Here is a 25,460-nt window from a genome sequence, read left to right on the forward strand (position 1 = left end):
ATAAATAGCCTATGTTTTTGTTAAGTTCTTTCATCTCATTTACTGTACCTAATTATCAATGTAACTCTGTTGGAGCTTTTCTCCCCGGCCCTCCGCTTAAAAAGGACATGTATCCAGTCGGACCATCCCGGTTAATAAATGTAAAATAAAATAATAAATAATAAATATAGAAAAAAGTTTTTTTTGTTTTTTTTTTTCCAATGGGGCAAACCCACCTGCAGTCTACACACCACCTGCCACTTATATATACTAACTCTGAGATTGCACAAGAGTGGGACAAGGGCAAATTGCCACTGTGAACTCACCCTACACACACACACACACACACACACACACACACACACACACACACACACACACACACACAAATGCTGAATAATACCAGCAGTTTGCGTACATATGACTGTGATCATTTCCGCTGGCATTACAGATATTCGATATTATGGACATTTGATGATATGTAACATATATATATAGATATATTTATATATATATATATATATATATATATATATATATATATATATATATATATACATATATATATATATAAAATTCATTTTACTATCACATACTCAACTCACAGGTGGTTGAGTCCACCTGGTCATGTCCCACACTGCGAACGCTGTAATGTCAAAAAACAACATTACTGACTGTCCAACTTTGCCCCCTACTGGACCCATGGTAACAGTTATTCCTGGGAGTAGGGAGTTTCGAGGTTCAATGTTTATGTTGTGTATACCAATATTTGTCATTCCACCTTTTGCAGAATGGTTTCAAATATAGCAGGACTCGAAAATCTGTGAGCTGTGTACATGACAATAAACCATAAAATTCAGGTACAAATTCAGTGCAGATCAAAAAGTAAAGCAAGACAGAAAGGAAGTGCAAGAACAGTAAAACAGTTTAGCATGGAGTAAATAAACAACACTTTGCACCTAAGCTTGTCCAGATGCTATGAGTCGGAATAAATGAGAGGAGACTATCCCTTATGAATACATACATATTCAGAGAAAAAACAAACTCAGAAAAGGATGGCATAGTCAAATCATAAAGTATCTGTACTGGATAAAATTGGGTAGATGTTCTTATTTTACCTCAAATTAATGGATAATGGAAACTAAGTGAGGTTTACTGAGGATTTTCAAAAGATGCCTGTAAGTATATTGTCATATGAGTGGATTGAGCAAGCAAGCTGGAAGGAAAAGAAAAGCAAAACAAATAAAAAAAAAAAATGATTTCAGGGATCAATCCAAAATTAAATTTGTGTTTGACTGGAAATACTTGACTGACATGTCAAATGCAGATAGGTTAAATTAAACAGTTTGCATAGATGTTTACTTTCTTGAATTATTATTTGTTTTACATAACCAGTACTGATTTTTGATGATCTTAGGTCTTAAAATGATTTGCTAGCATACCTCTCAACTGTCCAGATTTTCTCAGAATGTCCACATTTTTACCTCATATTTTTGGTCTGTTACTCATAAAATTTGGGGTTTTCTGTTTTTTTGTGGAAAATCAGCAGGGATTGAATTCATTAAATAATGACATAAATCTGAGTTTCAGACTTCATATCATTCAGAAAACGCATGTTGACACATGAACTTTTATTCTGGCAACTTGATAAATTTATAAGAGCAATATTTAAAATGTATCCCTATTTTGGGGGCTCTGTCTCCCCATTATTTTTATCTTTGACCATATTTTTTGTGGTAAGAGGTTGAAAGCTATGTTTGCTAGATTAACTTATCATTTTTCTATCCCAAGCATACTTAACTCCCATATATATCAACTCTTATGTATTCTGCAGATGACCAAAAATGGCACAGTGGAGTCAGACGAAGCCAGCACCCTGACCCTGGATGACATTTCTGATGATGACATTGATTTAGACAACACTGAAGTAGATGAATATTTCTTCTTACAGCCACTGCCAACAAAGAAACGACGTGCACTTTTACGGGCATCTGGAGTGAAAAGAATCGATGTGGAAGAAAAGCATGAGTTACGTGCCATTCGGTTGTCGAGGGAAGACTGTGGCTGTGACTGTCAAATTTTTTGTGATCCTGAGCTATGTTCCTGTAGCTTGGCTGGAATTAAATGTCAAGTAAGCAAAGCTTCCTTTTTGTTTAAAAATGTCTCACGAGAAAAGCTATTTTCATTTTTAAAAAAATGCATAGAAACTCAGTTAAGACATTCAGTTTTGGGAGACAGCAGTTAATTTAGATTATCTTCAGATACATTCTTTTTCCTTAAGAGTATAGTCAAGTTTGTTTGACGGCATGTATTGCTGTACAACAATGAATTTCACCAAGGAGGGGGGGGGGGTCTTAAACTGTGTTTTACATTACAAAAAGCAGTCGGTCGATACTGCAACTATTTCCCAAATTTTTAAAAAAATGTCATTTTGTGAAACAAATTAAAGTGAATAAATTCATACTATGACTGGCAAGATTTATGTTTAGACTTGTGCATGCTTTTCTGTGTTATGGCAGATGACATTACCAGCCACTGTTAATTATACAAACTGTAGATGCCTCAGATAATTGCATATATTTTAATCTTTATAAAATAATACATTTATCTCATTTTATAGGTTTTTGATGACCAGTTAAATGAGTTATTCATAACTGCAGAATAATGGAAAACCAATATATAAAAGATAACAATAGACATTCAAAAGATGGATTATTTGTGTAGAAGCCGTGATGGTTTGAATCATCTTTCTCAAAATGTCATTGATTTTTCTTGTTGTTTGTTCAGATGCACAATATTGAAACTCAGCTAACCTACAAACATTTAAGTATATATAATATACAGCTGGTGTAAGCATATTTCAACATAAACATGCTTTTTTCCAACCATGTATGCTATTAGCCCTTTGTTAAGCTAAGGTAGCAGTCCACTCCTACTAGAATCCTATGGAAAGGTAAATCATTGCAGAACCTTACTTCAGCAACTCCTGCCTCCACAAATCAAACCAGTTAGTTAACCTAACACAGAAGGGGGAATAAAGTTTAGGTAAAAGATATGTATATGTTGTAAACTCATTCATAAAAAATGGTAGCATCCAATAACTCACTTTAATCAGAGAATGCACAGCCTGGCAAGACAAGAGTATCACAGTTTATTTTAATTGTGCAAATTCTGTTAAGCACTAACAATGTAAGTTTTTTCCAACATGACAAAAATCAAAAATCACAAGAGAAGTTGCAGAAGCATTTTTTTTTGTTTGTTTATTACTAAGATAATTGGATAGATAGTATGGTTGAAAGATCATTTTCAGCCAAGACCTAGGCACATAGGCTACTTGGAAAATATATTAGCAATATCAGTACATTCCATTTTATATACAAAGTAAAGCAACACAATATTAGAAGCATTAACAATGAATATCCGTGGTTAGAAGTAAGAGTATAGTAGCATACCGTATAACTGTAGAGCAACAGCAGTTTTTTTTTTGTAAAGCAGCTTACCCTTTGTACAATAAAAACATTTCACTATCGACAGCAGTAAAGTCACTCTGGGCAGCATATTAGTAGCACCATCATAATGTGTTTTCAAGGCCTTTGTGTAGCATCAACGTTTTGTACAGTAAAATAAAATCATTATTAAAAAAGTGAGTAACACAATATCATCCTTACTATCTGCTTCATAAGATCTTATCACAAAATTTACTAATTTGTAATTATTTGCATATTTTTTGCATCTTATCAGTGTCAGCAATACTTTTCATTACACAAGATCCAGAAGTAAGATTCTGAAGGTTACTACCCATCAGTGTGATCCTTAGTTTTGGAAGTAATCCAGTTTGGGTCTTGAGATATGTGCTAGGTTTCTGTCTAAATTCTTTGTATTCTATTTTTTCTTATTTCTTTGGGAAGATGATACCAGTTTGCTAGAATACATTATGAGAAGCCTTTCTTAAACTGACTAATGGATATGGTGTCTGTGAAGGGACTGTGTGATGTTGCCATGAGATCTCAGCATGTATGATGAATTTCTTATTGAAAGTTTGTTCTTAAGAATACTGCAGCAGTTGTTATATATTAGTTTGTGGATGACAGTAATGTAGATCGTGCTGTTATGGGGAGTGGCTTCCATTATGACTCATCGAGTTATAACTTGACAAGGAAGCAGCTCATTGAATACAACAGGTTAGGAAACCAACCAATGAAATAGTTAACCATAAGCATTTTTTTTGAGCATGGAAAGAACCCCCCCACCCCACCCCACCATTCTGAGGGACATACACAAATTCCACAGTCACATAAACCTGAAGTAGAGAGAAACCTTTAGAGAAAGAAGAAGTGTATATTTAGAAACTGCTGGCTTCTCATGCAGTCTGTACTAGAAGAGCAATGCAACAGCCCAAGGAGCCAGGTTGCTTTCGTAAGAGTAGTATAGTGGTATATGAATTTTGGAGAGAGAGAGAGAGAGAGAGAAAGAGAAAGACAGAGAGTTTTTTCTGTAGATACTGCTAATGGTGGTTTGAATATTCAGATTATTTTGTGAAGAGAGCAGTATGATGATTTGAAGGGCATATTTTAGTCCAGTGATTAGTGTGTGTGTGTGTGTGTGTGTGTGTGTGTGTGTGTGTGTGTGTGTGTGTGTGTACATACATATATATATATATATATATATATATATATATATGGGTTCACTACATAATCTCAAAATTTTGAAATATCGAATTTCAAAATCTCGAGACCATATAGCTGAAACCCCTAAATACCGAAAGACCAGAAGTGCGAATTTCAAAATCCCAAAGTTCGGAGATGTTGAAGTAGTGCTTCTAGTGTTGCAGTTTGTGAATGGATTGGTGGAAGGTCAGGTAAGTATCTATGTTTAAGTGTGTTGGTTAGGGGCTTTAGTGTGTGTGTAAGTGTGTGTTGTGACTGTGATGTGTGTGTGTGTGCGAGGGGAATGTAGGTGTGTGGTGGTGTTTCCGTGTGTTTGTCTGTGTAGTGTGACCTTGGAGTTAGAATATTTAAATGGGGGGTGTGGAAGGTGCAGCCCCCCACATGGGGGGGGTGCAGGGCTGCTTGCCCCCCTTCTTGTATGTAGTGCAGTTTGTGTGTTTGTGTTTTGGGCGATGGTGTGTGTATGTGTATGTGTGTGGTGTATGTTTAGTGTAGTGTTCAGGATTTTGAAATTCGCACTTCTGGTCTTTCGGTATTTAGAAGTTTCAGCTATATGGTCTCGAGATTTTGAAATTTGATATTTCAAAATTTCGAGTTTATGTAGTGAACCCATATATATATATATATATATATATATATATATATATATATATATATATATATATATATATATATATATATATATATATATATATATATATATATATAGGGATTCACTTCAGAAGCTCAAAATACTAAAATCTCGAATTTCAGTATCTCGAGCCCAAGAAGTGCAGTCCACAAAACAGCGAAAACTAAAAAATGTGAAATTCAAAACCTCGAATACCAGAAGTTTTGAATTTTGCGGTTTTACTACACACACACACACACACACACACACACACACACACACACACACACCATCCACCACACAAACACACACAATCACTTTACTATATGAAAGCAGGGGGACAAGCCCTCCCCTGCACCCCCACACACCTCTACTTAAATATTCTCACTCCGAGGTCACACTTCATACAAACACACACAAAACACCACCACCCAAGCTATTTTCTCTTCGCACAGACACATCACAGCAACAAAACACACTGACACACACCACAGCCCCTACCCAAACCCCTTAACACACACACACACACACACACACACACACACACACACACACACACACACACACACACACACCCACACTTACCTGAATACATAACCATAGCGGAACTTTAGAAGCGTGAAATTCAAAACCTCCGGTATTCAAAGTTTTGAATTTCATGCTTCTAAACTTTTGCTATTATGTAGATTCGGCTTTGTGGGCTTGAAATACTGAAATTCGAGATTTCAGTATTTCAAGCTTCTGAACGGAACCCGTATATAGACATATATATATATATATATATATATATATATATATATATATATATATATATATATAGTTTCACTTTATAATCTAGAAATACTAAAATATCTTATTTTAGTATTTCACGACCATAAAGTCGACAGTGCAGTTACATGAAACTGCATAATATCAGATGCGGGAATATCTAATCTACCCTTTATAGTGTCACGTTCATGATGTTCTGTGCAGTTTATGGATTTAGCTGGGGATTCAGGTAAGTGGTGTTCTTATAAGGGTATTGGGTAGGGATTTTAGTGTGTGTGAGTGTGTGTAGTGGTGAGTTTTATGTGTTTGTATGTTTAGTGCGACCTCGGAGTTAATATATTTAAGTAGTGGGGGTGTGGGGGGCACAGCCCCCACATGGTGGGTGCAGGGAGGCTTGCTCCCCTTCATATAGGTAGGGTAGGTGTGTTTGTTTGTTGTGTTGTGTTTGTGTGTGTTGTTTTGTTCGTTGTATTGTCATTAGGTAGGTGTATGTGTGCTTGTTTGCGTGGTAATGTGTGTATATTAAAGATCACGATTTTGAATTTTGCGGCTGTGGGTGTTGGTTACTTTCAGCTTTATAGTCTCGAAATACTAAAATTCGGCAGACACATATATATATTTACCACAGCATGTCTTGCTTGTTGGATGGATTGGTTAGACAGTGAATACTCTGCTTTTATTTGAGTGGAGACTTTACTAGTTTTCACTTCAGTATGCCTTTTGAATGTTCGATTTGAGTAAAAATAAAGTCTAAGGTATTTGTAACTCTTCACTATGGCTATCATTGCATCAAGTGGAGCTGTAAAGTTCTAAGTTTAATTTGTAGTTTGTTTGGAGCCATTGGCAGAGTGATACAGAAATCCCCTTGTATGTATTTTGAATGAAGGCTGTGGAATATCCCATACTATGGAGTATGATATTGCCTGCATGGAGTGTTATATTTAAGCAATAAGCCATGACTGGGTATGGTTATATCAGGATTTACCCATGGCTGGTGTGGTTTAATCATGAAGGTGCAGTCTGAATGATCAAATAAAGCCAACCATGGGTAAGTCCCAGTATACCCACACCCATTCATAGATTATTTCTGTTATACAATGACATTATTTAAGAAGGAAATTGATTACCTTTTTGAAATAATGTCTTTGTATAACAAAGCTGCAGTGTTCTTCTGCGTTCTTCTTTGTTTGCTGATGTACTGTGTATGTGTATGGGACTTACGTCCTCACATTTGCAGAGTATGTCAGTGCAGTAAACTACAGAAGAAGCAGTGGACTAGAGACACTCTCCATTGCTGTTTGTTTTGGCTGAGATTTTATGGAATATAGCTCATTAGTTTCACACAATGTATCTGATTTTTCTCTTATTTTGCCATCCTGTAAGCATATGCCAATCGAAAAGTCTGGCTGCTCAAAGGTACTTCAGTGGCTGGTCTTTTTTCTGTTGGTATATACTCGATTTACAATGGGCACACTGGTTGGGATAACTGGTCAAGACCTCCCCCCCATTGCATAAGGCAATGCTTTCTTCAAATGTGCATAATAAGCATCTGTCAGCTGTATTCAGTTTTGATTTTAATGGCTTTTGCATAGAGGGCAAAGCTGAGCAGACCAAGATCACCCAAATTCATGGGGAGAACCAGGATATCCCACTCACTTCTATGGCAACCTCCTTTCCATACAAAAAAAGTACCTCCCTCTTAAGTTTTGTAAGAAATATATCTTTAGGAAGGGGATGTATATGTTTAGGAAGGGATGTCTACATGTGAGGCATACAATATTAAAGGTAGGACAAACCATGGAATTGCCTGAATTTTCTGTGGCATGTCCAGGCACAACCCTCCCCAGTGGTCTAGAAAGGAGCTGGATTTAGCAAAAATTTGAGAATAGGTAGATTCTACAAAGTGCTAAATAGTATCCATGTAGTGGGCTCCCAGGTAGTTCATGTAATTATGTCTAACAAGAAAGGGATAACTTGGTCCAGTCTGATGAGAGGGAGCATGAGAGATTTTAACAGTTTCTGTCTTCAAAACATTAATTTTTATAGCAGGAATATTTCTCAAAAATGTGCAGCATTTTTAAAGCTCTCACCAGCTCAGCCTCAAGATATATCAAGTATAGGAGTAAATCATCTGCATATAATGCTAGTTTAAAGATTTGTCCACCTATCTTGCATCCTCTCAGATTGTTGCTGTGCATCCTTATAGCAAGGGGTTCTACGCAGAGAGGAAATTGCAAGGGGAAAAGTGGGCAATTCTGTGTAGTACCACTTAAAATAACTGTACAAAAGTTTTGAGTCTGTTTTTATTTTTTGCGCAGGAACTCTAGTAGAGTTTTTCCAGAAAAGTTATTTTCACCTGGGAGCCCAAACTGCCCCAAATCTAAAAAAAAAAAAAAAAAAAACTCCCATTGTACCCAGTCAAATGCTTTTCTGCATTTAAGCTGGTAAGAAAAAGTGGTGTATTGGAGCAGGAAGCATCTTCAATCATCATCACCAAAGATATTTTTATTAGGTTGTCTGCTGCAGTTCTGACTTAAATAAACCCTGTGTGGTCCAAGTGAACCTGTGATCAGGGAAGATTGGCTAACCTGTTGTCTAGTATAGCCAAAAATAAATTGTAGTCATGATTAAGAACTGCGATGGGTAGAAACAAGGAGGGATTGGCTGGGTCCTTGCCATGTTTCAGAATCAAAGAAATAATGGCCTGTCTCCAGGTGGGTGGGGATTCACCTGTAGACATAGTGTAGTTTCAAAGATTTTTAAATTTAGCATAAAAGTCATCAATGTCTTCCCTATATATTTTAGCCCGTCTGAACCTGGGGTATTTCCTTTTTCTAGCTTTTTATACATGAGCTGTACCTCCTTGCGGAGTAACCTTTTTCCAAAGTTCCTGAGCCTATTCCAGACTTAACTTGGGTAGGTTAAGATCTGTTAAGTCTTGTTGAGACCCTCAAGTGAAAATGAAAAATCTTACATGACTGCATAAAGCTTTTGAAAGCATGTGACAAAAGTGTCACAAATCACTGATAATGAACTATTTTGCCTAAGGAAGAGGTCTATGAGCCTTTAAATCCTTCTGGAAACCCCAGGTTCATCAGCTGTAGAGCTAGGTACGTAAGTGAAGAAGAGGATGAATCAAAGATTTCCACTCTTAGAATACACTTCCCCTGTTCTAATTCCTTGATTAAGTTTTCTGGAAGGTTAACCAAAAATCTCTATGTAGAGGTTCTACTCCCAACATATACCTATGATGTATGTCCAAAAAGCGCTTCTGAGTTTCTTTCTGATTTTCTTGTAGTTTCTAGGCTAGTCTCAGTGAACAGCCTGAGACCACGTGTTAATGTCACCATACATGTATCCTATTTGGCATTAAGCCAATCCATAGAGTGAGAATTTTGAAAGCTAAACTGCTGATTAAACATCCTGATGATTTGGCTATACTGAGGGCCATGACAAAGATAAAGGTTTACCTTCCAATGTCTCTAGAGGTTGTAGGGTTATTCATAAAGAGTATGATCTGACATTCCCAAGGGGCCATACTCATGAGAGGGAACAGCATGCTCATGCTCTTTGGAAATTAAACTTTTGTCTATCCTGAACAAATAACCAAACCTAGGTGATAAACAGGTATATAATTTATTAATGAGCTTCAATACCTTATTAGTGTCTTCCATCCTATTCAAGATCCTACCAAGGAGAGTAAATGCAGTTCAGAATGCACTTCATCAACCATACAAATGGTGTTCCAGTCCCCTCTCCAAATAACCTTGCCCTCTTGGAAATAGAGCCTTTCCCTTATAAGGCCTGACACTTCAGAGGAGGATGCACCTGGAGGTACATAGACTGAGAGAAAAGTGACCAATTTTCCTTTTAATATCCCTTTAATCCCAGAAAATCGCCCATCAATATCTGTCAACTGTACTAGGGGCTCAGAGGACACCCATTTAGTAATACAATCATGGTACCCCTTCCTCTGCCATTAGGGCATGTGGCAAAAAACCCTGCTGAATACCTGTCCAATATTTTCAGGGGCTCTGATGAGGTCAAATGGATTTCCTGTAATAGTATAATATGGGGTTGATATTTAATCATACTAAAAATCCTGGCTCATTTAATTGGGTTGGCAAACACATTTACATTCCAGAAAAACTATATAAATTGCAGCCATAAGAATTACAGATCAGACCTGTGAAGTAGATTACATTTCATTTTATACTAACTTCCTATAGAGGGGAAAAAAGGGAGAGGGGTCTCCATCTACTAAAATGTAGAAAAAATGTTCCCCTTTTACTAAGCTGACATATTTGAACAGCAGAGTGAATGAAAAGACATCCAAACAAAAAGAAGAAATAATAAGTACATTTAATTCCCAAGCCTCTGATCTATATTGAAAATAGAAAACAAAATCACTCAAGAAACTATGTACATGCTTGATTAAATAGTTTCTAAGGCAAGGGTTAAAAGCCATTAGTGGAGCAGTGACTAAGTACTTAACCCACTGAGTCTCCCACAGGGGAACTGCAAGTTACACTAATTTCTCACCTCCAGTAATCAACTATTTTTGTTGGCTCCCTGACCAATCATGGAGAAAATCATTCCACCTTGTAAATGGCTATGCAATGTAAGAGCTGTTTAATTCCTCTACAGTGTGTTCCTATCATTGTGTGCTCTAAAAAAGAGAGAAAGCTTATAAAGCCACTTAATCTTTTGTTCATTTAGTAAGAAAAACAAAAACATCATTAAGTTTGAATCTCCAAAGTCATGCCTATACTACTCATACTAATACAAAGCAATTGCTTCATCTTGAGAAAAAAGTTTCCAGTGCAGGACTACAGAAAGGTTGAAGAAGACTCACTTGTCTACCAATGTATTGTGCAGCCCAGTGTCGATGCTGATAACATTTGCATCAAGTTACTAAAATAAACATAGCCAGAAAGAAAATGCACCCAATGCCAAGATTATGTATCAGTTACTGTAACAAATGTTTCTGAAAAAACATTTCCCATTCCAACAACCAACGACAAGAAGGGAAGATAATATTGTGGTTAGTGGGCAACTTAAGTTGGCAAACAGTTTGTCACAGTGAACACAAAATTAAGAGAAAAGAGGGGCAATTGGCTGAAAAGAATTATGCTTCTATTTCTGTGTCACCCTCTAAATGTGGGAGTAGCTCCCTTGCAGAAGAATTGAAGGTGGAGTCAGATCAAAATGTAAATGCCACTTTTTGACTTCTAACCATCAGTTTTTTGAATAAGGGACATGGTTCCAATGCTTTAGATGTAGGTTTCTTCAATGAATTGGGCTGTGATGATGGGTGGGGGTTGGTGATTCCTTTGGTCACTATCTGGTTGTTACACAGGTACCAAAGAAAATTGTGAGACCTTGCCTCTTGCCTCTCTTGGTTAAATAAATATGTGGGCACCACCTGAGAGCCAAACCCTTAGAGTACCAGGATACAGTAGATGAAACTTCAATTTATTGAGATGATAAATCCTTATATCAGGTTAAAAAGCTGCCTGCCTAACCCTGGTTTCTATGGCACAGTCATTGTCTACAAAAATAAGAATCTGATATATGACCACTCTTTCTAGAGTCACAAAATGGGACAAAATCCACTCCAAGGCAAAAATAGCAAAGCTTACTAAAATGGGTCTGCCCCTGTTGTTCTTTAATCTTGATTCCCTTTCAATAAGAATTCCAGAAGGAGAAAAACCTGTACACACCACCAGGAACTTCTACATGAATTCCTAGCAGTCACCTTGCTCTACTCTTTCTTGAAATGCCATAAATTGTAAATTCTGTCAGTGACTACAATCCTCCAGGTTTATGGGTTTTGCTTCAGCATACTCTAGTCTATTTTCCAGCTGTGCCACTTTTTTGTTTCAGGCTAGTATGTTTTATTTGTAAACGTGATTAGCTGGACTGAATGATCAGTATGGGCACCTTCCATTTTCTTTACCTTAAAATCAGTGCATGAAATACATAACACCAGGGATTGATTTTTCTGAATCTCTAGTATGAGCATATCTAGTTTTTTATCCAAAACTTGAATTGTCGAGGAAGTAAGTATCTCATCTCTCTATAATGTGGCATCTGAGCACCAGGGCACACATGGAGACTCATACCAGTGGAACAAGTAGACCTTCTCAGTCATTTACAGTTCATTCAACTTCTATGCATGACAAAAAAAATTATTTGATATATCTATATATCTATGTATCTATATATTTATATCTATAGCTATCTACATATCTATATCTATATCTATATCTATATCTATATCTATATCTATATTATCTCTCTCTCTCTCTTTATATATATATATATATATATATATATATATATATATATATATATATATATATATCGGCAGCCAAATACAAGAATTATGTTTTAGTGAAAATATAATGGCGGCTAGAGGGAGCTTGCCTGGAATGATGTCCTACACCATTGCTGCCTAAATCGGAATCCCACAGCAGAATAGATTCTATTAGTCATTGTACAGATAGTAAGTTTACTGTGACCATTTCAAAATATATGTTTCACTCTGTTACAAACCTCTGCTTGTTAATTGGCTATATATATTATTCATTCTCATACTCTATAGATACAGGCATAATGGGGATATTGGTCTATAATCAAGATGTGAGGACAGAGCCGGATCCAGCAAAAGGCAACATAGGCAGTCGCCTAGGGCCCCATGAAGGCTAGGGGGCCCAAAAATGGGAAAAAAATTAAAAATATTTATTTCTGCGGCATTTATTTATTTATTTTGGGGGGATTCGGATTATGATCTGATTATTTCAAACTGTTGCATGCACTGTACATGGTTTAATGTGCTTGCCACATTTTTTATGGGCATTGGTGGTTGGCTTGGCTTCTTCCACTCTCTTAAGAGTGTGGGGGCACATTTCTAGTAGAGATGTTTTTTTTTTCCACAGGTATCAGACTAAGCACTACTAAGAGGGCGCATTGGTCTGCCACCCTGTGTCCCGACCGACTTAATAGTTCAGTCGGCTCAGCAGCAGGTCACACGTGTAATAGCAGGTTTAACAGTCTGTTAAACCATGCTTTTTTATTGTACTGCTGCCATGAATCGTCATAGGGGAGCAGAGCTATAAGTAAATAATTACTTAAAGTCATTAGTAGCTTGCAATGACACAGTTGCTGCTCTACAGTTTCCTGTTATTTATCTGTTTTGTAAATTGTGCTAAAGTAATAAATTGAAAAATTATGGAGAACACATAACTGAATGCATAATGTGGAGAATTAGTGGCCATTTCAAGCATTCAGTCTGTGCCAAGAGTAAGAGCACACATTATTAATGCATTGGCAGGTGGCATTGAAAACAGTGGTGTTCCTTCATTTCTTGGAGACTCAGTGAATGCTTGGCTGAATGCTGTTCTGTACTCTAACAAGTAGCTTTTTGATGATATTTAAAAAAAATGCATTGCAAAAGACATTTGAAGGTTCAGGAGAGATAGTGAATAAACATTTTCATATAAATGATTAAAGATGACGTTGAAGAAACAGTAGAGTCTGACACAGTGATAAAATCAAAGAATTACTATGATATAAAACAGATCTTATGCTGTGTCTGGCAAAAATAAGCCCTTGGTTATGTAAGAGTTGTGGCTTAGCCATTTGATAAAACAGTAGGCCAACATAGCAGGACAACTGGCCAGAGCTACCATTAAAATCTATGTTTATATGAAAGCTCTATGCAACACAAGTTGACCTTAAGCTAGGACAGGAAGAAAGGAAATACTGTAGATAGAATGTAATGCGACAGGTAATGACATTTAAATGTGTCTTAATGATAACTCTGAATTAAGGAATACAGTAAAAAAACTAACATGGTTTACTGAAACAAGTACTTCTGCATCAAATGTCTGACATGACGTATGAGACCAGTTGCCCTGCACAAGGTTTTTAAAATGGATCTCCTAGCCTTAGTACAAAGTCCTGCCCTAGAACAGGTAATTTGAATTGGTAAGAGACTTTCTTTCTTACATATAGGTAGAGAGGAATTACTGTATTTAGGGCTTCTTACGAGTTAATTATGGTCTTTTCATGTGGAACTGTGCATAAGAAACTGGAAGAATGGAAGTTGACATGTATTCCATGGTCTCTAGGTATTGCTTTGACATAATGGCTTGCCACTGATAGAAATCTGTCATGGTCTATGTTGAATAAGTGAACGTGTAATTTTTTGAAATCCTATTGCGTAACTTTGAGGTACTGTTTGTAATGCTCATCATACCTCTTAACTGTCCAGATTTTTGCCTCATATTTTTAGTCTATTCCACATACATTTTATGATTTCTGTCATGGTCTATGTTGAATAAGTGTACATGTGTAATTTTTTGAAACCCTATTGCGTAACTTTGAGGTGCTGTTTATAATGCTCATCATACGTCTTAACTGTCCAAATTTAACTGTTTATAATGATCATCATATCTCTTAACTGTCCAGATTTTTGCCTCATATTTTTAGTCTATTCCACATACATTTTATGCTTTTCTGACAAATCACTGGGGTGAGCTGAGGAGTGAAGTCACTAAATAGTGACATACATTTGAGTTTCAGACTTCAAATTCTTCAGAAAATGTATGTTAATACAAAGCATGTTATTCTAACAACTTTCTAACTTTCTAAGAGCAATATTTAAAATCTCTCCCTATTTTTAGGTCTTTGTCCCCCACTTTTGTCAAGCTTTGTCCAGATTTATTGCACTAGGAGGTTGAGAGGTATGATGCTCATTTGTATATTTATTTATTTATTTATTTATTTAAATTTGTTGACTGGGAGTGTCCGACTGGACGTGGGTCCATTTTCAGCGGAGGCCCGGGGAGAAAAGCTCCACAGTAAAATAAACAGACAGTAGTTACATTAGATTACATAGTAATTAACACTTTAACATAGAAATTACTTACAACATATTTACAGATGATAGAGGAGAACTGGTTAATAGAGTTGTTGATACCAATCACACAAAAAGAGATAATAGATTTAAGCCATGGCTTAAATGTAATAAAGGGGAAATAAGAACCACTAATACCACACACAAACTTAATGAACCAAGGGTACTGTTTACATATAGTAGTAATATAGGAGACATCAGGGATATTGTCAACAGAAACTGGAATATTTTGAGGGGAGATAACAAGTTAAGAAATATAGTGGGGGCTTATCCACAATTTGGTTATAGGAGAAACAAGAATCTAAAAGATATCCTTTGTAAAGAGAAAACAGTAACCCAAACTTGTATCCTAAAAGAAAAAATTGGCAGTGTCCCATGTGGATATTGTAAAGCATGCCAATTTATAAATAAAGATCACACTTTTACACATCCAGTCAGTGGACATGTCTTTAATTTCAAAGCAAAAGCTACCTGTAGGACAAGTAATTTAGTTTACATAGCGGAGTGCACTGAATGCATATGTTTTTATGTTGGCAAGACCAACAATATGTTTAAGGTAAGAATATTGCAACATATGTCTTCAATTAGGAATAAAGATGCACATAATGCTTTATATAAGCATATTGAGACCCACCCCACACATAATTTTAAATTCAAAGCAGTGGTTAATGTTGTCAGGAACAATAGGGGGGTGATGTTAAACTATTAACTGAATCTATGGAGTCCAAATGGATTTTGGAATTGATGGCCCACAGAACTCCGGGCTTAAATGACTGTGTACCTTTAAAACCAGCCTTGCAGAAAAGGCGGGCTTTTTACTAACTCTCATTGGTTGACATGTATTTTAAATATCAGGAAGTGTTTTTAGTATGTGATCTGATGAAGGGTTTTAACCCGAAAGCGCTTGTCAGTGGATATTTATTTTGTTGGAGTTTCTTACCAGTTTTGGATACAACTTTTTGTGTATTTTAATAAAGCAGTGGAACATCCAGCGGAGTCTCACCTTTTCTTTCATTGTACTTATTTTTCGGCTGTTTGGTGAGTCTGAGGCATAGCAAAGAACATTATTTGAACTTTCTAACTTTCTAAGAGCAATATTTAAAATCTCTCCCTATTTTTAGGTCTTTGTCCCCCACTTTTGTCAAGCTTTGTCCAGATTTTTGCACTAGGAGGTTGAGAGGTATGATGCTCATTTGTATATTTATTTATTTATTTATTTATTTAAATTTGTTGACTGGGAGTGTCCGACTGGACGTGGGTCCATTTTCAGCGGAGGCCCGGGGAGAAAAGCTCCACAGTAAAATAAACAGACAGTAGTTACATTGGATTACATAGCAATTAACACTTTAACATAGAAATTACTTACAACATATTTACAGATGAAGAACATAGTACATCAGTAGACAACTAGAATATTTATCTGTGAAGTACATAACAGGCATTAACAAATGTAACAATGAGAAGTTCCTGCTGTATAATAAGTACTAGGCTTATTAGCATCTGAGCTTGCTATAATCAAGGTAGTTAGTGGAGTGGAAAGAAAGGTAGTAGTTGGATGGGGTGGATGATATTAGAGTGGGAGTTGCAAGGGCATGGCCAGCATGTTTTTAGGTGCGCTTTTAGTAAAGTTTTGAAGTGGGTGCATGATGGTACGGAGGTAATTGTGGGTGGGAGTGAGTTCCATAATTTGGCTATGGCGCAAGAGAATAGTGCTTCACCAGCAGTTATTGGCTTTAGTGATCTGCAAGTGATTTTTGTTGCTGGATCTTAGTGGTCTGGTGGTGCGATAGGGTTGGAGTAGATTCTGGAGGGATGGGACATTTAGTGGATGGTTTACTAGTTTGTGGGCGAGTGAGAGTTGATACCACTGAAGGAGGTGAGGGAGTTCAAGCCAGCCCAGTTCAGCAAGTGAGAGACAGTGGTGACTATGGTAGGATGCCCCTGTGGCGAATTTGGTGATTTTGTTGTAGCAGGTCTCTAGCTTGTTTAGATCACATTGCCTTAGGTTGGTATATATTGGAGAGGCATAAAGTAGGGTGGAGATAAGGTGGGAATTTGCTATTGAAATCTTTGCTGCTTTGGTGAGAAATTGTTTATTTCTCTATAATGTTCCTAGTTTTTTGTGGACTTTTTTTATGGTCATGGATATGTGAATGTCAAATTTTAGTTTATTGTCTATTTCCACTCCTAGCAATTTGGTGTGTTCAATTGGGTATATAGTGGTGTTGTCTTTTGCTGTGATGTTAAAGTGAGAGTTGTTTTGAGTATGTTTGGTGGGTTGGAAGATGAGTAGTTTAGTTTTGTTTGGGTTGAGTATTAATTGGGCATCGGATAACCATGTTTCAACAGAGGAAAAGGCTTCCTGTGTGACTTTTTGCAGTTTGGGTAGGGAATGGGCTGAGCAGATGATGGTCGCGTCATCTGCGTATTGGATGAGTGTGCCATGTTTGGTGGCAGAGGCTAGATTATTGGTGTAAACAGAGAAGAGTAGGGGTCCAAGGATGGATCCTTGGGGAACCCCTATGGAGACAGGTAGTTGGGGAGATATGTCATTCTGCCATACAACTGATTGTTGGCAGTCAGACAGGTAACTCTGAAACCAGTTGGTGACCGATTGTGAGAAGGATAGGTTATTGAGGACAGAGATAAGTTGTTTGTGTGGGACCATGTCTGGTTATTTGTATATGGTTATTTGTTGCTAAGAAAATCAATACCACTAAAGACTGCAACCCAGGGGTAATGGGAAACGGGGCAGTGTAGAAAGACATAATGCAATCACTTAAGATTTCTGTTTTTATTTTGTCTTTCCCTGATCCTGAAGTAACTAATGTTTGACCTTCTTTGGATGAGATGCCTAGTAATTATGAACCTGTTTTCAGTTTGCCATCCATTCCTTATTGCAATATTACCAGCTTACGATTTTTTAATGTAACCTAGGCAATTTATTCTTCAAGTGCAGCAGGTTGTTTTGTAGATGAAACACTGAAATATAAAGTTGTTTGCTAGCAGCAACCTCTTCGTTAGTTACAGATCTGTCTAATGCGGAGTATTATTCAGATGACTTTTACTTCTGCAGAGATATTGACTGATATTGGTGGATTGTAATGAAAGAAGTTTGACTGGTCTTGTTTGGTTGAAAAGTTCTGAAATGGGCAGTTTTGTTCTTACTGGCTCATATGTTTTGTTCCATTGTTTACTGGAAAAATGTTCAAAACTCTAAATTTAAAACACGTTCTAACAAGTGGTGCTGTGTTGCACAATCAGGAAGGTGAATCAAAGAACTTTTCCATGTTTGCATGGCCCTAAAAATGTGTGCAAGGGGCTTATGATTTGAAAATAGCTCCAAGGTAAACTTAATCTGCCACTGGCCAGATGCATTTTCTTTGAATGTGGATTTCAAAGCTGTTTCAGTGAATGTGAGTTTCAAAGGCAGAGAAGTTTTTAATGCTAAGTCTGTTTTCACTGTGAGACTGATTTGCTTTGTTTAGCAAATTCACTGTTAGTACTATAAAATTTGAAATAAACGTTTAAATTAAATCCAAATATCTGTAATCACTGAAGAAGTAAAGCAGGAAACAGTATGCACACAGAGTCTTGAACAGTGTTTATGGTAGCTGGGGAAAAATAGCCAAGTAATGAAACACTGGAATGGCTACATGGGAGATTATGGGGGGGGCCAAGTATGGGGGCTCCTGATTTATTACCCTGCCAAGGGCCTATTTGATCTCTGTGTGAGGATGACAAGCATGTTTTTGAGGGTGTGTGTGTGTGTGTGTGTGTGTGTGTGTGTGTGTGTGTGTGTGTGTGTGTGCTTGCAATAAGTTGGGACAAAATTTTAGTATGCAAAAAGTTGTATATGTGAGCTATTGGTTTAGAAAAGGTATGGGCTACAGCTTAAGGAAGACTGGATGTATAGTATTACAGTTGGGGGTTGATTTAGTGTGAAATTTCTATCATTTTGGCATTAATTTCTTAAAATTACAAAGTCTGCATTAGAGGGTTGTCTTGTGTTAAGAATAGTGTATCTTGTTCATTTATTTGAGTGTTGGTGAATTGGTTGAGTATAGTGATCTTTGCCTATTTATTTGGGTATGTAAGAAGTGGGTGAGTTAGTGTTGAGTGAACTGATACAGGTTTTGAAAAAAAAGAGATATCGTTGTTATTGTTTTCAAAGTATTTTAAGCCTTTCATTGTTTTCCAGAATTGATGGGGGTCTACCATTTATGACTGCTAGTTTATTTCTTAGTAATGTACATTTAGGTTATTTATGGCTAATTTGCATTCCTTTTTAAAAGTGTTGAATGTATTGAGGTGTTTTTGTTTTTTGGCTGTTTTTCATCTACCCCAAGTTTTGTTCCTGTACTTTATCATGTTTTAACAGTTTAATTTATCTATCTACACTACTGATTTGTGAGACAGTTTTTCTAATAGTGAAATGTTTATCTAAAATTATAGTGTTAATTGTTTTGAAGATTTATAGAGCCTGTATTGGGCAAATGGAAAAACACAGAGTTGTCCAGTGTATATTTCTAGTCATCCACCACTTCATCCTGAGGTTGTTCGTTCTGATGTAACAATAGGAGGTAACCTTGCAGTATTGAAGTAATAGGGAGAAGGTCACTTAGGGAGTTTGCACGCGTACCTACATTTTTGAATCTATGGAGTATATTAAGAAGTAGAAGGTCTAGTAAGAAGCTGTGCCCTGAGGTTGTCTTAGGTCTAGTGAGGGTAGATACTAACTAGGTAAACTGGTTAAGTGAAGAAGATGTTCTATCTACTGTTCTCTAACAGGTCTGTGTTGAAATTGCTGAGCATGCTTACTTTATTTCTACCACAGTTTCATAATATGTTATTGTTTTATGAAAAGTGTTATACTGAGTTGCCAGCACATGAAATGCTGAAGAAATAAGAACCAAAAACACAGGAGAACAGCAAATCTCAGAAATCACTCTTCCCCTTAAACTTCTTTATTTCAGGAAAGGCAAGCCCCTCTAAACCCCCAACCCCCATGTGGATGACAAGCCATCCACACCCTCCAAACTTATATATATATATATATATATATATATATATATATATATATATATATATATATATATATATATATATATACATATATATATATATATATCTATATATATATATATATATATATATACCAACTCCGAGATCACCATACCTCAGAGAAAATTGAATATTCTGAGAAATGGCATCTTGGACTTTATATATGTAAGTCTGTTCTCTTGACCATTCAATGTCTACGTTTTGGGACTCGCTCCAGCCGGTTCTGACATTTCAAATGGCTACTGAGAAGTCCAGCTCTCACTGTGAGAAGTGCTTTGTGTTTGAGCAGCACTTCTGGGAAGTATGAGCCTAACATAATCTGGGAATATTCTGCTGAAACTCTTGGCAGCAGGGAGCCTGAATTTAATTTAGAACTAATCCTAAAATGTTGTGAGAGATTACAAATTGTATATGGTATTTTGTTAAGTTTCATGTCCCACAGACGGCTTTGCACCACTAAACTATTATTTTGTCTTCTCTTTGAAAATAAATCCATTTGATGGGCAAAGTTCCTGTTCCGCCATGTTGGATATCATGTTGTAGTGGGCAAAACTGGCACACAAAAATTTCTATAACAAAGCAGACCTCTGAGTTACATTTTACTGACTGAAATTTGATCAATTATTCTTCTCTATTTGAAGAGCCTGCAGTGTCTTAGTGAGGACTGTGAGCTTTGTACTGTGTGTGGTACGTTCATGTTTCACCAAGATTGCAACAGTATAGCACATACTGCAAACTATTGCTGCTGCAGCTAAAGAGATGATGGTTGTGGCCAAGTCCATGTTCCTTTCAAGACAATTCCACTCTTACAGAGACCTGGCTCAAACCCCAGATTAAGGACAATGAGATATCAGGGCTGATAGAACTATCAAAAAAGGTGGAGGCATCACCATACTGTATAAGACTGTCCTTAGGGTAGACCTTACACTTAAAGAAATCCCAACATTTAACAATGCAGAAACCCTATTCACCAAAAGTCAATCAACAGAAGCAACTAAACCTAGTGGGTATTTACATACACCCAGGTGACAACATACCTACTTTTGAGTCTATACTAAACTGGACATCTGCAAACCTCCCACAGGAGACAGTCCTCCTAGGGGACTTTAACATTGAATGGAATCCATTAACACAACTATCCCCTCTAATCACATCAACCTGTATTCCTATTCTCAACTTATCCAAACACCCACCCACATTGACAGAAATACAAACAAGGAATCCATACTAGACTAGATCCTTACAAACAACCCATCTACTGCCCAATATTATGGTACAGTACCCAATGGCCTTAGCGATGATTTACCCACATTCATATTAAGACAACACCTCAAAACCACTAAACCAACCATCCTACGTGAAATCCATAATTCAAAACATTTCATACCTGAGCACTTCATTAATGCACTAAGATATTGCAACTGGGCTCCCCTAACAACCCTCACACTAGACAAGGCAGTGGACTACTTTAATTCCACCTGTTTAAACATATTAAATCAGATGCCCCCCCCCCCCCCATGGACAATTTGAATAAAAACCAACCCAGCCCCATGGCTCTCTAAAAACACAATAACCCTTCTAAAACTTAAGGATAAAGCTTGGAACACATGATATCATAATAAGACCGATCACAACAGGCAGATCTTCCTCAAACTACATAAAAAAGCAAAAAATAAAAAAAACAGATAAAGCTAGATAAGAAAAATCACTACACAAAGCTACAAGTAAAACATGCCACTAACCCCCAAACTTCTGGGCAGCTGTCAACCAAGTATTACAACCAGGCAAACCCACTACCCCTCCCCGATGTCAGAGGAGATAATATTGAGATAGCTACCCAATTTAACAACTACTTCACTTCTTCCATCCTTAACCTAACTAGCAACAGCCAGACCTGCACTCCCCCACAACCAATCAGCAACCCCATTCACACTCAAACCAGTTCCTACCAACACAATATATAAGCACCTCACTAAACTATAACCCACCACCTTGGCAACCAACAAACTCGCTGAAGAGTACCTCAGTACTGCTACCAGTGCTATAGTTTACCCCATCTCAATACTTATCAACCGGTCTATCAGCAAGCATACAATTCCAGCCTTTTGAAAAACATCCTACATAATCCCTTGCACAAAGGTGGACCCTCAAGCGAACATACCAACTACTGTCCCATAGCAATCTTATCCCCATATCAAATATCCTTGAAAAATGTATCCATTCTCAGCTGATGAAACATTTACTTACAAATAATCTCTTCACTAACACCCAACATGGCTTTCAGTTATCCCATAGCACCACCACAGCACTCGTATCCTTCACCAACACTGTCAATCAATGTAGGAATCAAGGAAACCTAGTGTTGCCACCTTCCTCGATCTGTCCAAAGCATTCAATATGGTATCCCACAGCAAACTACTTACTATCCTAGCCAAACTTAACATAAACAATCCCTCCTTGCTCTGGTTTTAAGACTACCTATCCAACCACCAACAAGCAGTTAAGTGGCATAATTCCCTCTCCCCCTTCTCCCACTATTATTACTATTTAATATCTTTACAAACACCCTGCACACCACCACCTACCAAGCTACAATAGTACAATTTGCAGATGATATTACACTGATCTGCTCAGCCCCCACACTCCAAACACTCCAGACTAAAACCCAAGAGGCCTTCTCCAATATCAAAAACTGGTTAAAATGCTCACAACTAATATTTAATCCCAAAAAGACTCAACTTAGGCTTTTCCACTCTACCAAAATAATTGAGTCTTCTTCTCTTTTTTCTATCACGTTTGCTAATAACACTGAAATCTCACCAGTACCACAAGCTAAGCTTCTTGGTGTAATACTTGACCAAAACCTGAAGTTTGACAAACATGTAGCACAAACCATATCCAAAGTCCATAAAAACTTGGAAACCTATACCACTCAAAAAACTATCTAACCAAAGACACCAAAATTACTATATCCAGAACTCATCTTCTCTGTACATTGCTCTATGCATCCCCTGTATTAATAAACCTTAACAAGACAGACCTACACAAATTGTTCATGTGCTATAATAAAATAGCTAAATTCACACACAACTATCATTTCTGTTCCCACCACTGTCACTCGCTAAAACAACTAGGTTGGATAGAACTCCCCAACTTACTAAACTGTAACCAACTCACCATGGCTCACTACTTGCTGTACCACTCAAACAAGATTCTTGATCTCTCAGGCTTACTCAACTTTCACAACTCTGCTCGCCAATTAATATCCACAAACAAAGCCCTTCTATAAATAGCTAAATGTAAAAACAGTGCAGATGAATCCCTCTGCTCCTACACAGTTGCTAAAATCTGGAATTCTCTTCCACCAGGTATCAGATTGCAAAATAGCAGTCCCACCTTCAAAACCCAATTAAAAGCCCACTTCAATCTCATCTGGCAATGTACCTGTACTGACCATGGCTAGCTCTAGAGCTACTACCACCATTCAGATAAATCTTCCTCTGGTACTACTCAAAGGTCAAACATAAAAAAAACTACCATAATGAACTGTATTTTTAAATGAATGCATATAACTGTATGTAGTATTACTACCCATTCTTACTCAGTCTTACTCAAAACATTATTTTTTCTGCTTTACTACTACACACTCTGTATATTGCAGACTTCTGTAACTTATCATCATGCTATGCCATGATATACTATTGTTTGCTCTATTGTTTGTTTGCTCTATGAATTTGTACTCATATTTGATTGTTGTATTTTTATCATGTATGTGGAGCTTTTGTTTTTTCTGTTTTGTATTTTATTTTTATGATTGTCATGTATGTGGAGCTTTTCTCCCCAGGTCTCTGCTGAAAATGAGCACCTGATTGTCCACTCAGACCAACCCAGCAATCAAATATAAAATAAATAAATTAAACAACTAACCAGGATGGAAAACCTTGAAACATACCTCATAGCCTTCAGTTAGCATGCTCACCATGAGAGATGCTACTGGAGTAATTAGGCTAGAAACCTCTCAGCCCAGATGGCTGTTGAACCATAAAAGGCTATCATGAGCATGGAAGGTACTGAATATTAGGACTATAATGAGGTTAAAAAAAGCTGTCAGCTCAAGCTGGCATTATTTCTGAGACATAAGGTCAAAGGTTTCAGAAATTGACATTTCTCCCAAGAAAAATGGTTACAGTCTCAATTATATAATTTAAAGTATATACTCAAAGTATGGTGCAGTGGTTAGCATTGCCGCCTCACAGCAAGAGGTTCTCCGGTTCGATCCTCGGCTGGGGAGTCTTCTGTGCGGAGTCTGCATGTCCTCCCTGTGGTCGCGTGGGTTTCCTCCAGGTGCTCCGGTTTCCTCCCAAAGACATGCTGTAGGTGGATTGGATACTCTAAACTGGCCCTAGATGTGATTGTGTGCATGTGTGTGCCTTCTGTGGAAGGTTGGGCACTGGGCTGGCAACTCAACACTGTAAAACTCCACTGCCAATCATGAGCAGACAGGTGATCCACTGTGGCGACCCCTAACCGGGAAAAGGCCGAAAGAAGAAGAAGACTCAAAGTATGGTTAGATCCTAAGGGTCAGTATATTAGAAATAAAATGACAGAAACTGACCAAATGGTCATCAGTCATTTTGAACCATATGGAGAACAACAAAGACAATAAAAGCAAAAAGGAGGGGTTAGTGTATACTGAGACAAGATAACACTGAACACAGCTTTAATGATATCCCTCTTTAGCCAAAATGCAGGAATACCAAGTAGAAGAAAAAAGGCTGTGTGCCTCAGGCTGATAAGGGAATGAAACAAGAAGACTGGCAAGGTAGAAAAAGCAGCTGGCAGAAAAGAGTTCTAGCATGAGTTGCCTTTCTTAAGAAAAGATTTAAACACTAAAGTGTTGGTATTTCTGTTGGTAGGAGAAGAATCAATTCCATATGCCTTACAACAGACTGACCTTGAAGAAATTCCAGAGTTGGCTGAGTAAGCCGAATGAACTTTGAATGTGTATAATGGGAACATGACATGCTGAGCATAATGAGAGAAAATACAGCTACAGTTATTGAGAAAGAAGCTGAGGAAAATATCCTCACTTCTTACCCATACTTCAGATTACAAAATGGCTTGTACAGAGAAAGTAAAGGCAGACAGGAAGTAGAACACCAGCTATTATTCTCCAAAACTTTCAGAAATTTAATGATGAGGATAGAGCATGATTCTGGAATCGGAGGGTACTTTGGAATGGACATAAATAAAGCACATATCCTACCTAGCACAGTCTTATTGACCAAGAATAAATGCAAAAGTTGAGAACTTCTGTGTTGGGTGCCCAGAATTACCAAAGGACAGATGTTCATTCATGTTTTATAAATTATTTTATTCCAATGCCTATCAAAGAAGTGCCATCTGATTATATTTGTACAAGCATTGTAGGGCCGCTGGTAAAATATAG

The 25,460-nt window shown here is 37.2% G+C and overlaps 1 protein-coding gene across 1 annotated transcript in view; it reads left to right on the plus strand.

Annotated features, from left to right (window-relative positions):
* CSRNP3 (cysteine and serine rich nuclear protein 3) overlaps positions 1 to 25,460 on the plus strand; it is a 605,683-nt gene that overhangs the window by 566,021 nt on the left and 14,202 nt on the right. The window contains exon 4 of the mRNA XM_044075605.1: positions 1,814 to 2,110. Within this exon, the coding sequence (XP_043931540.1) occupies positions 1,814 to 2,110 (297 nt within the window). The remainder of the gene's footprint in view (positions 1 to 1,813; positions 2,111 to 25,460) is intronic.

This window comes from Protopterus annectens, chromosome 6.part1 (assembly GCF_019279795.1).
Source record: "Protopterus annectens isolate FY-2018-M chromosome 6.part1, PAN1.0, whole genome shotgun sequence".
Taxonomy (NCBI): Eukaryota; Metazoa; Chordata; order Ceratodontiformes; family Protopteridae; genus Protopterus; species Protopterus annectens.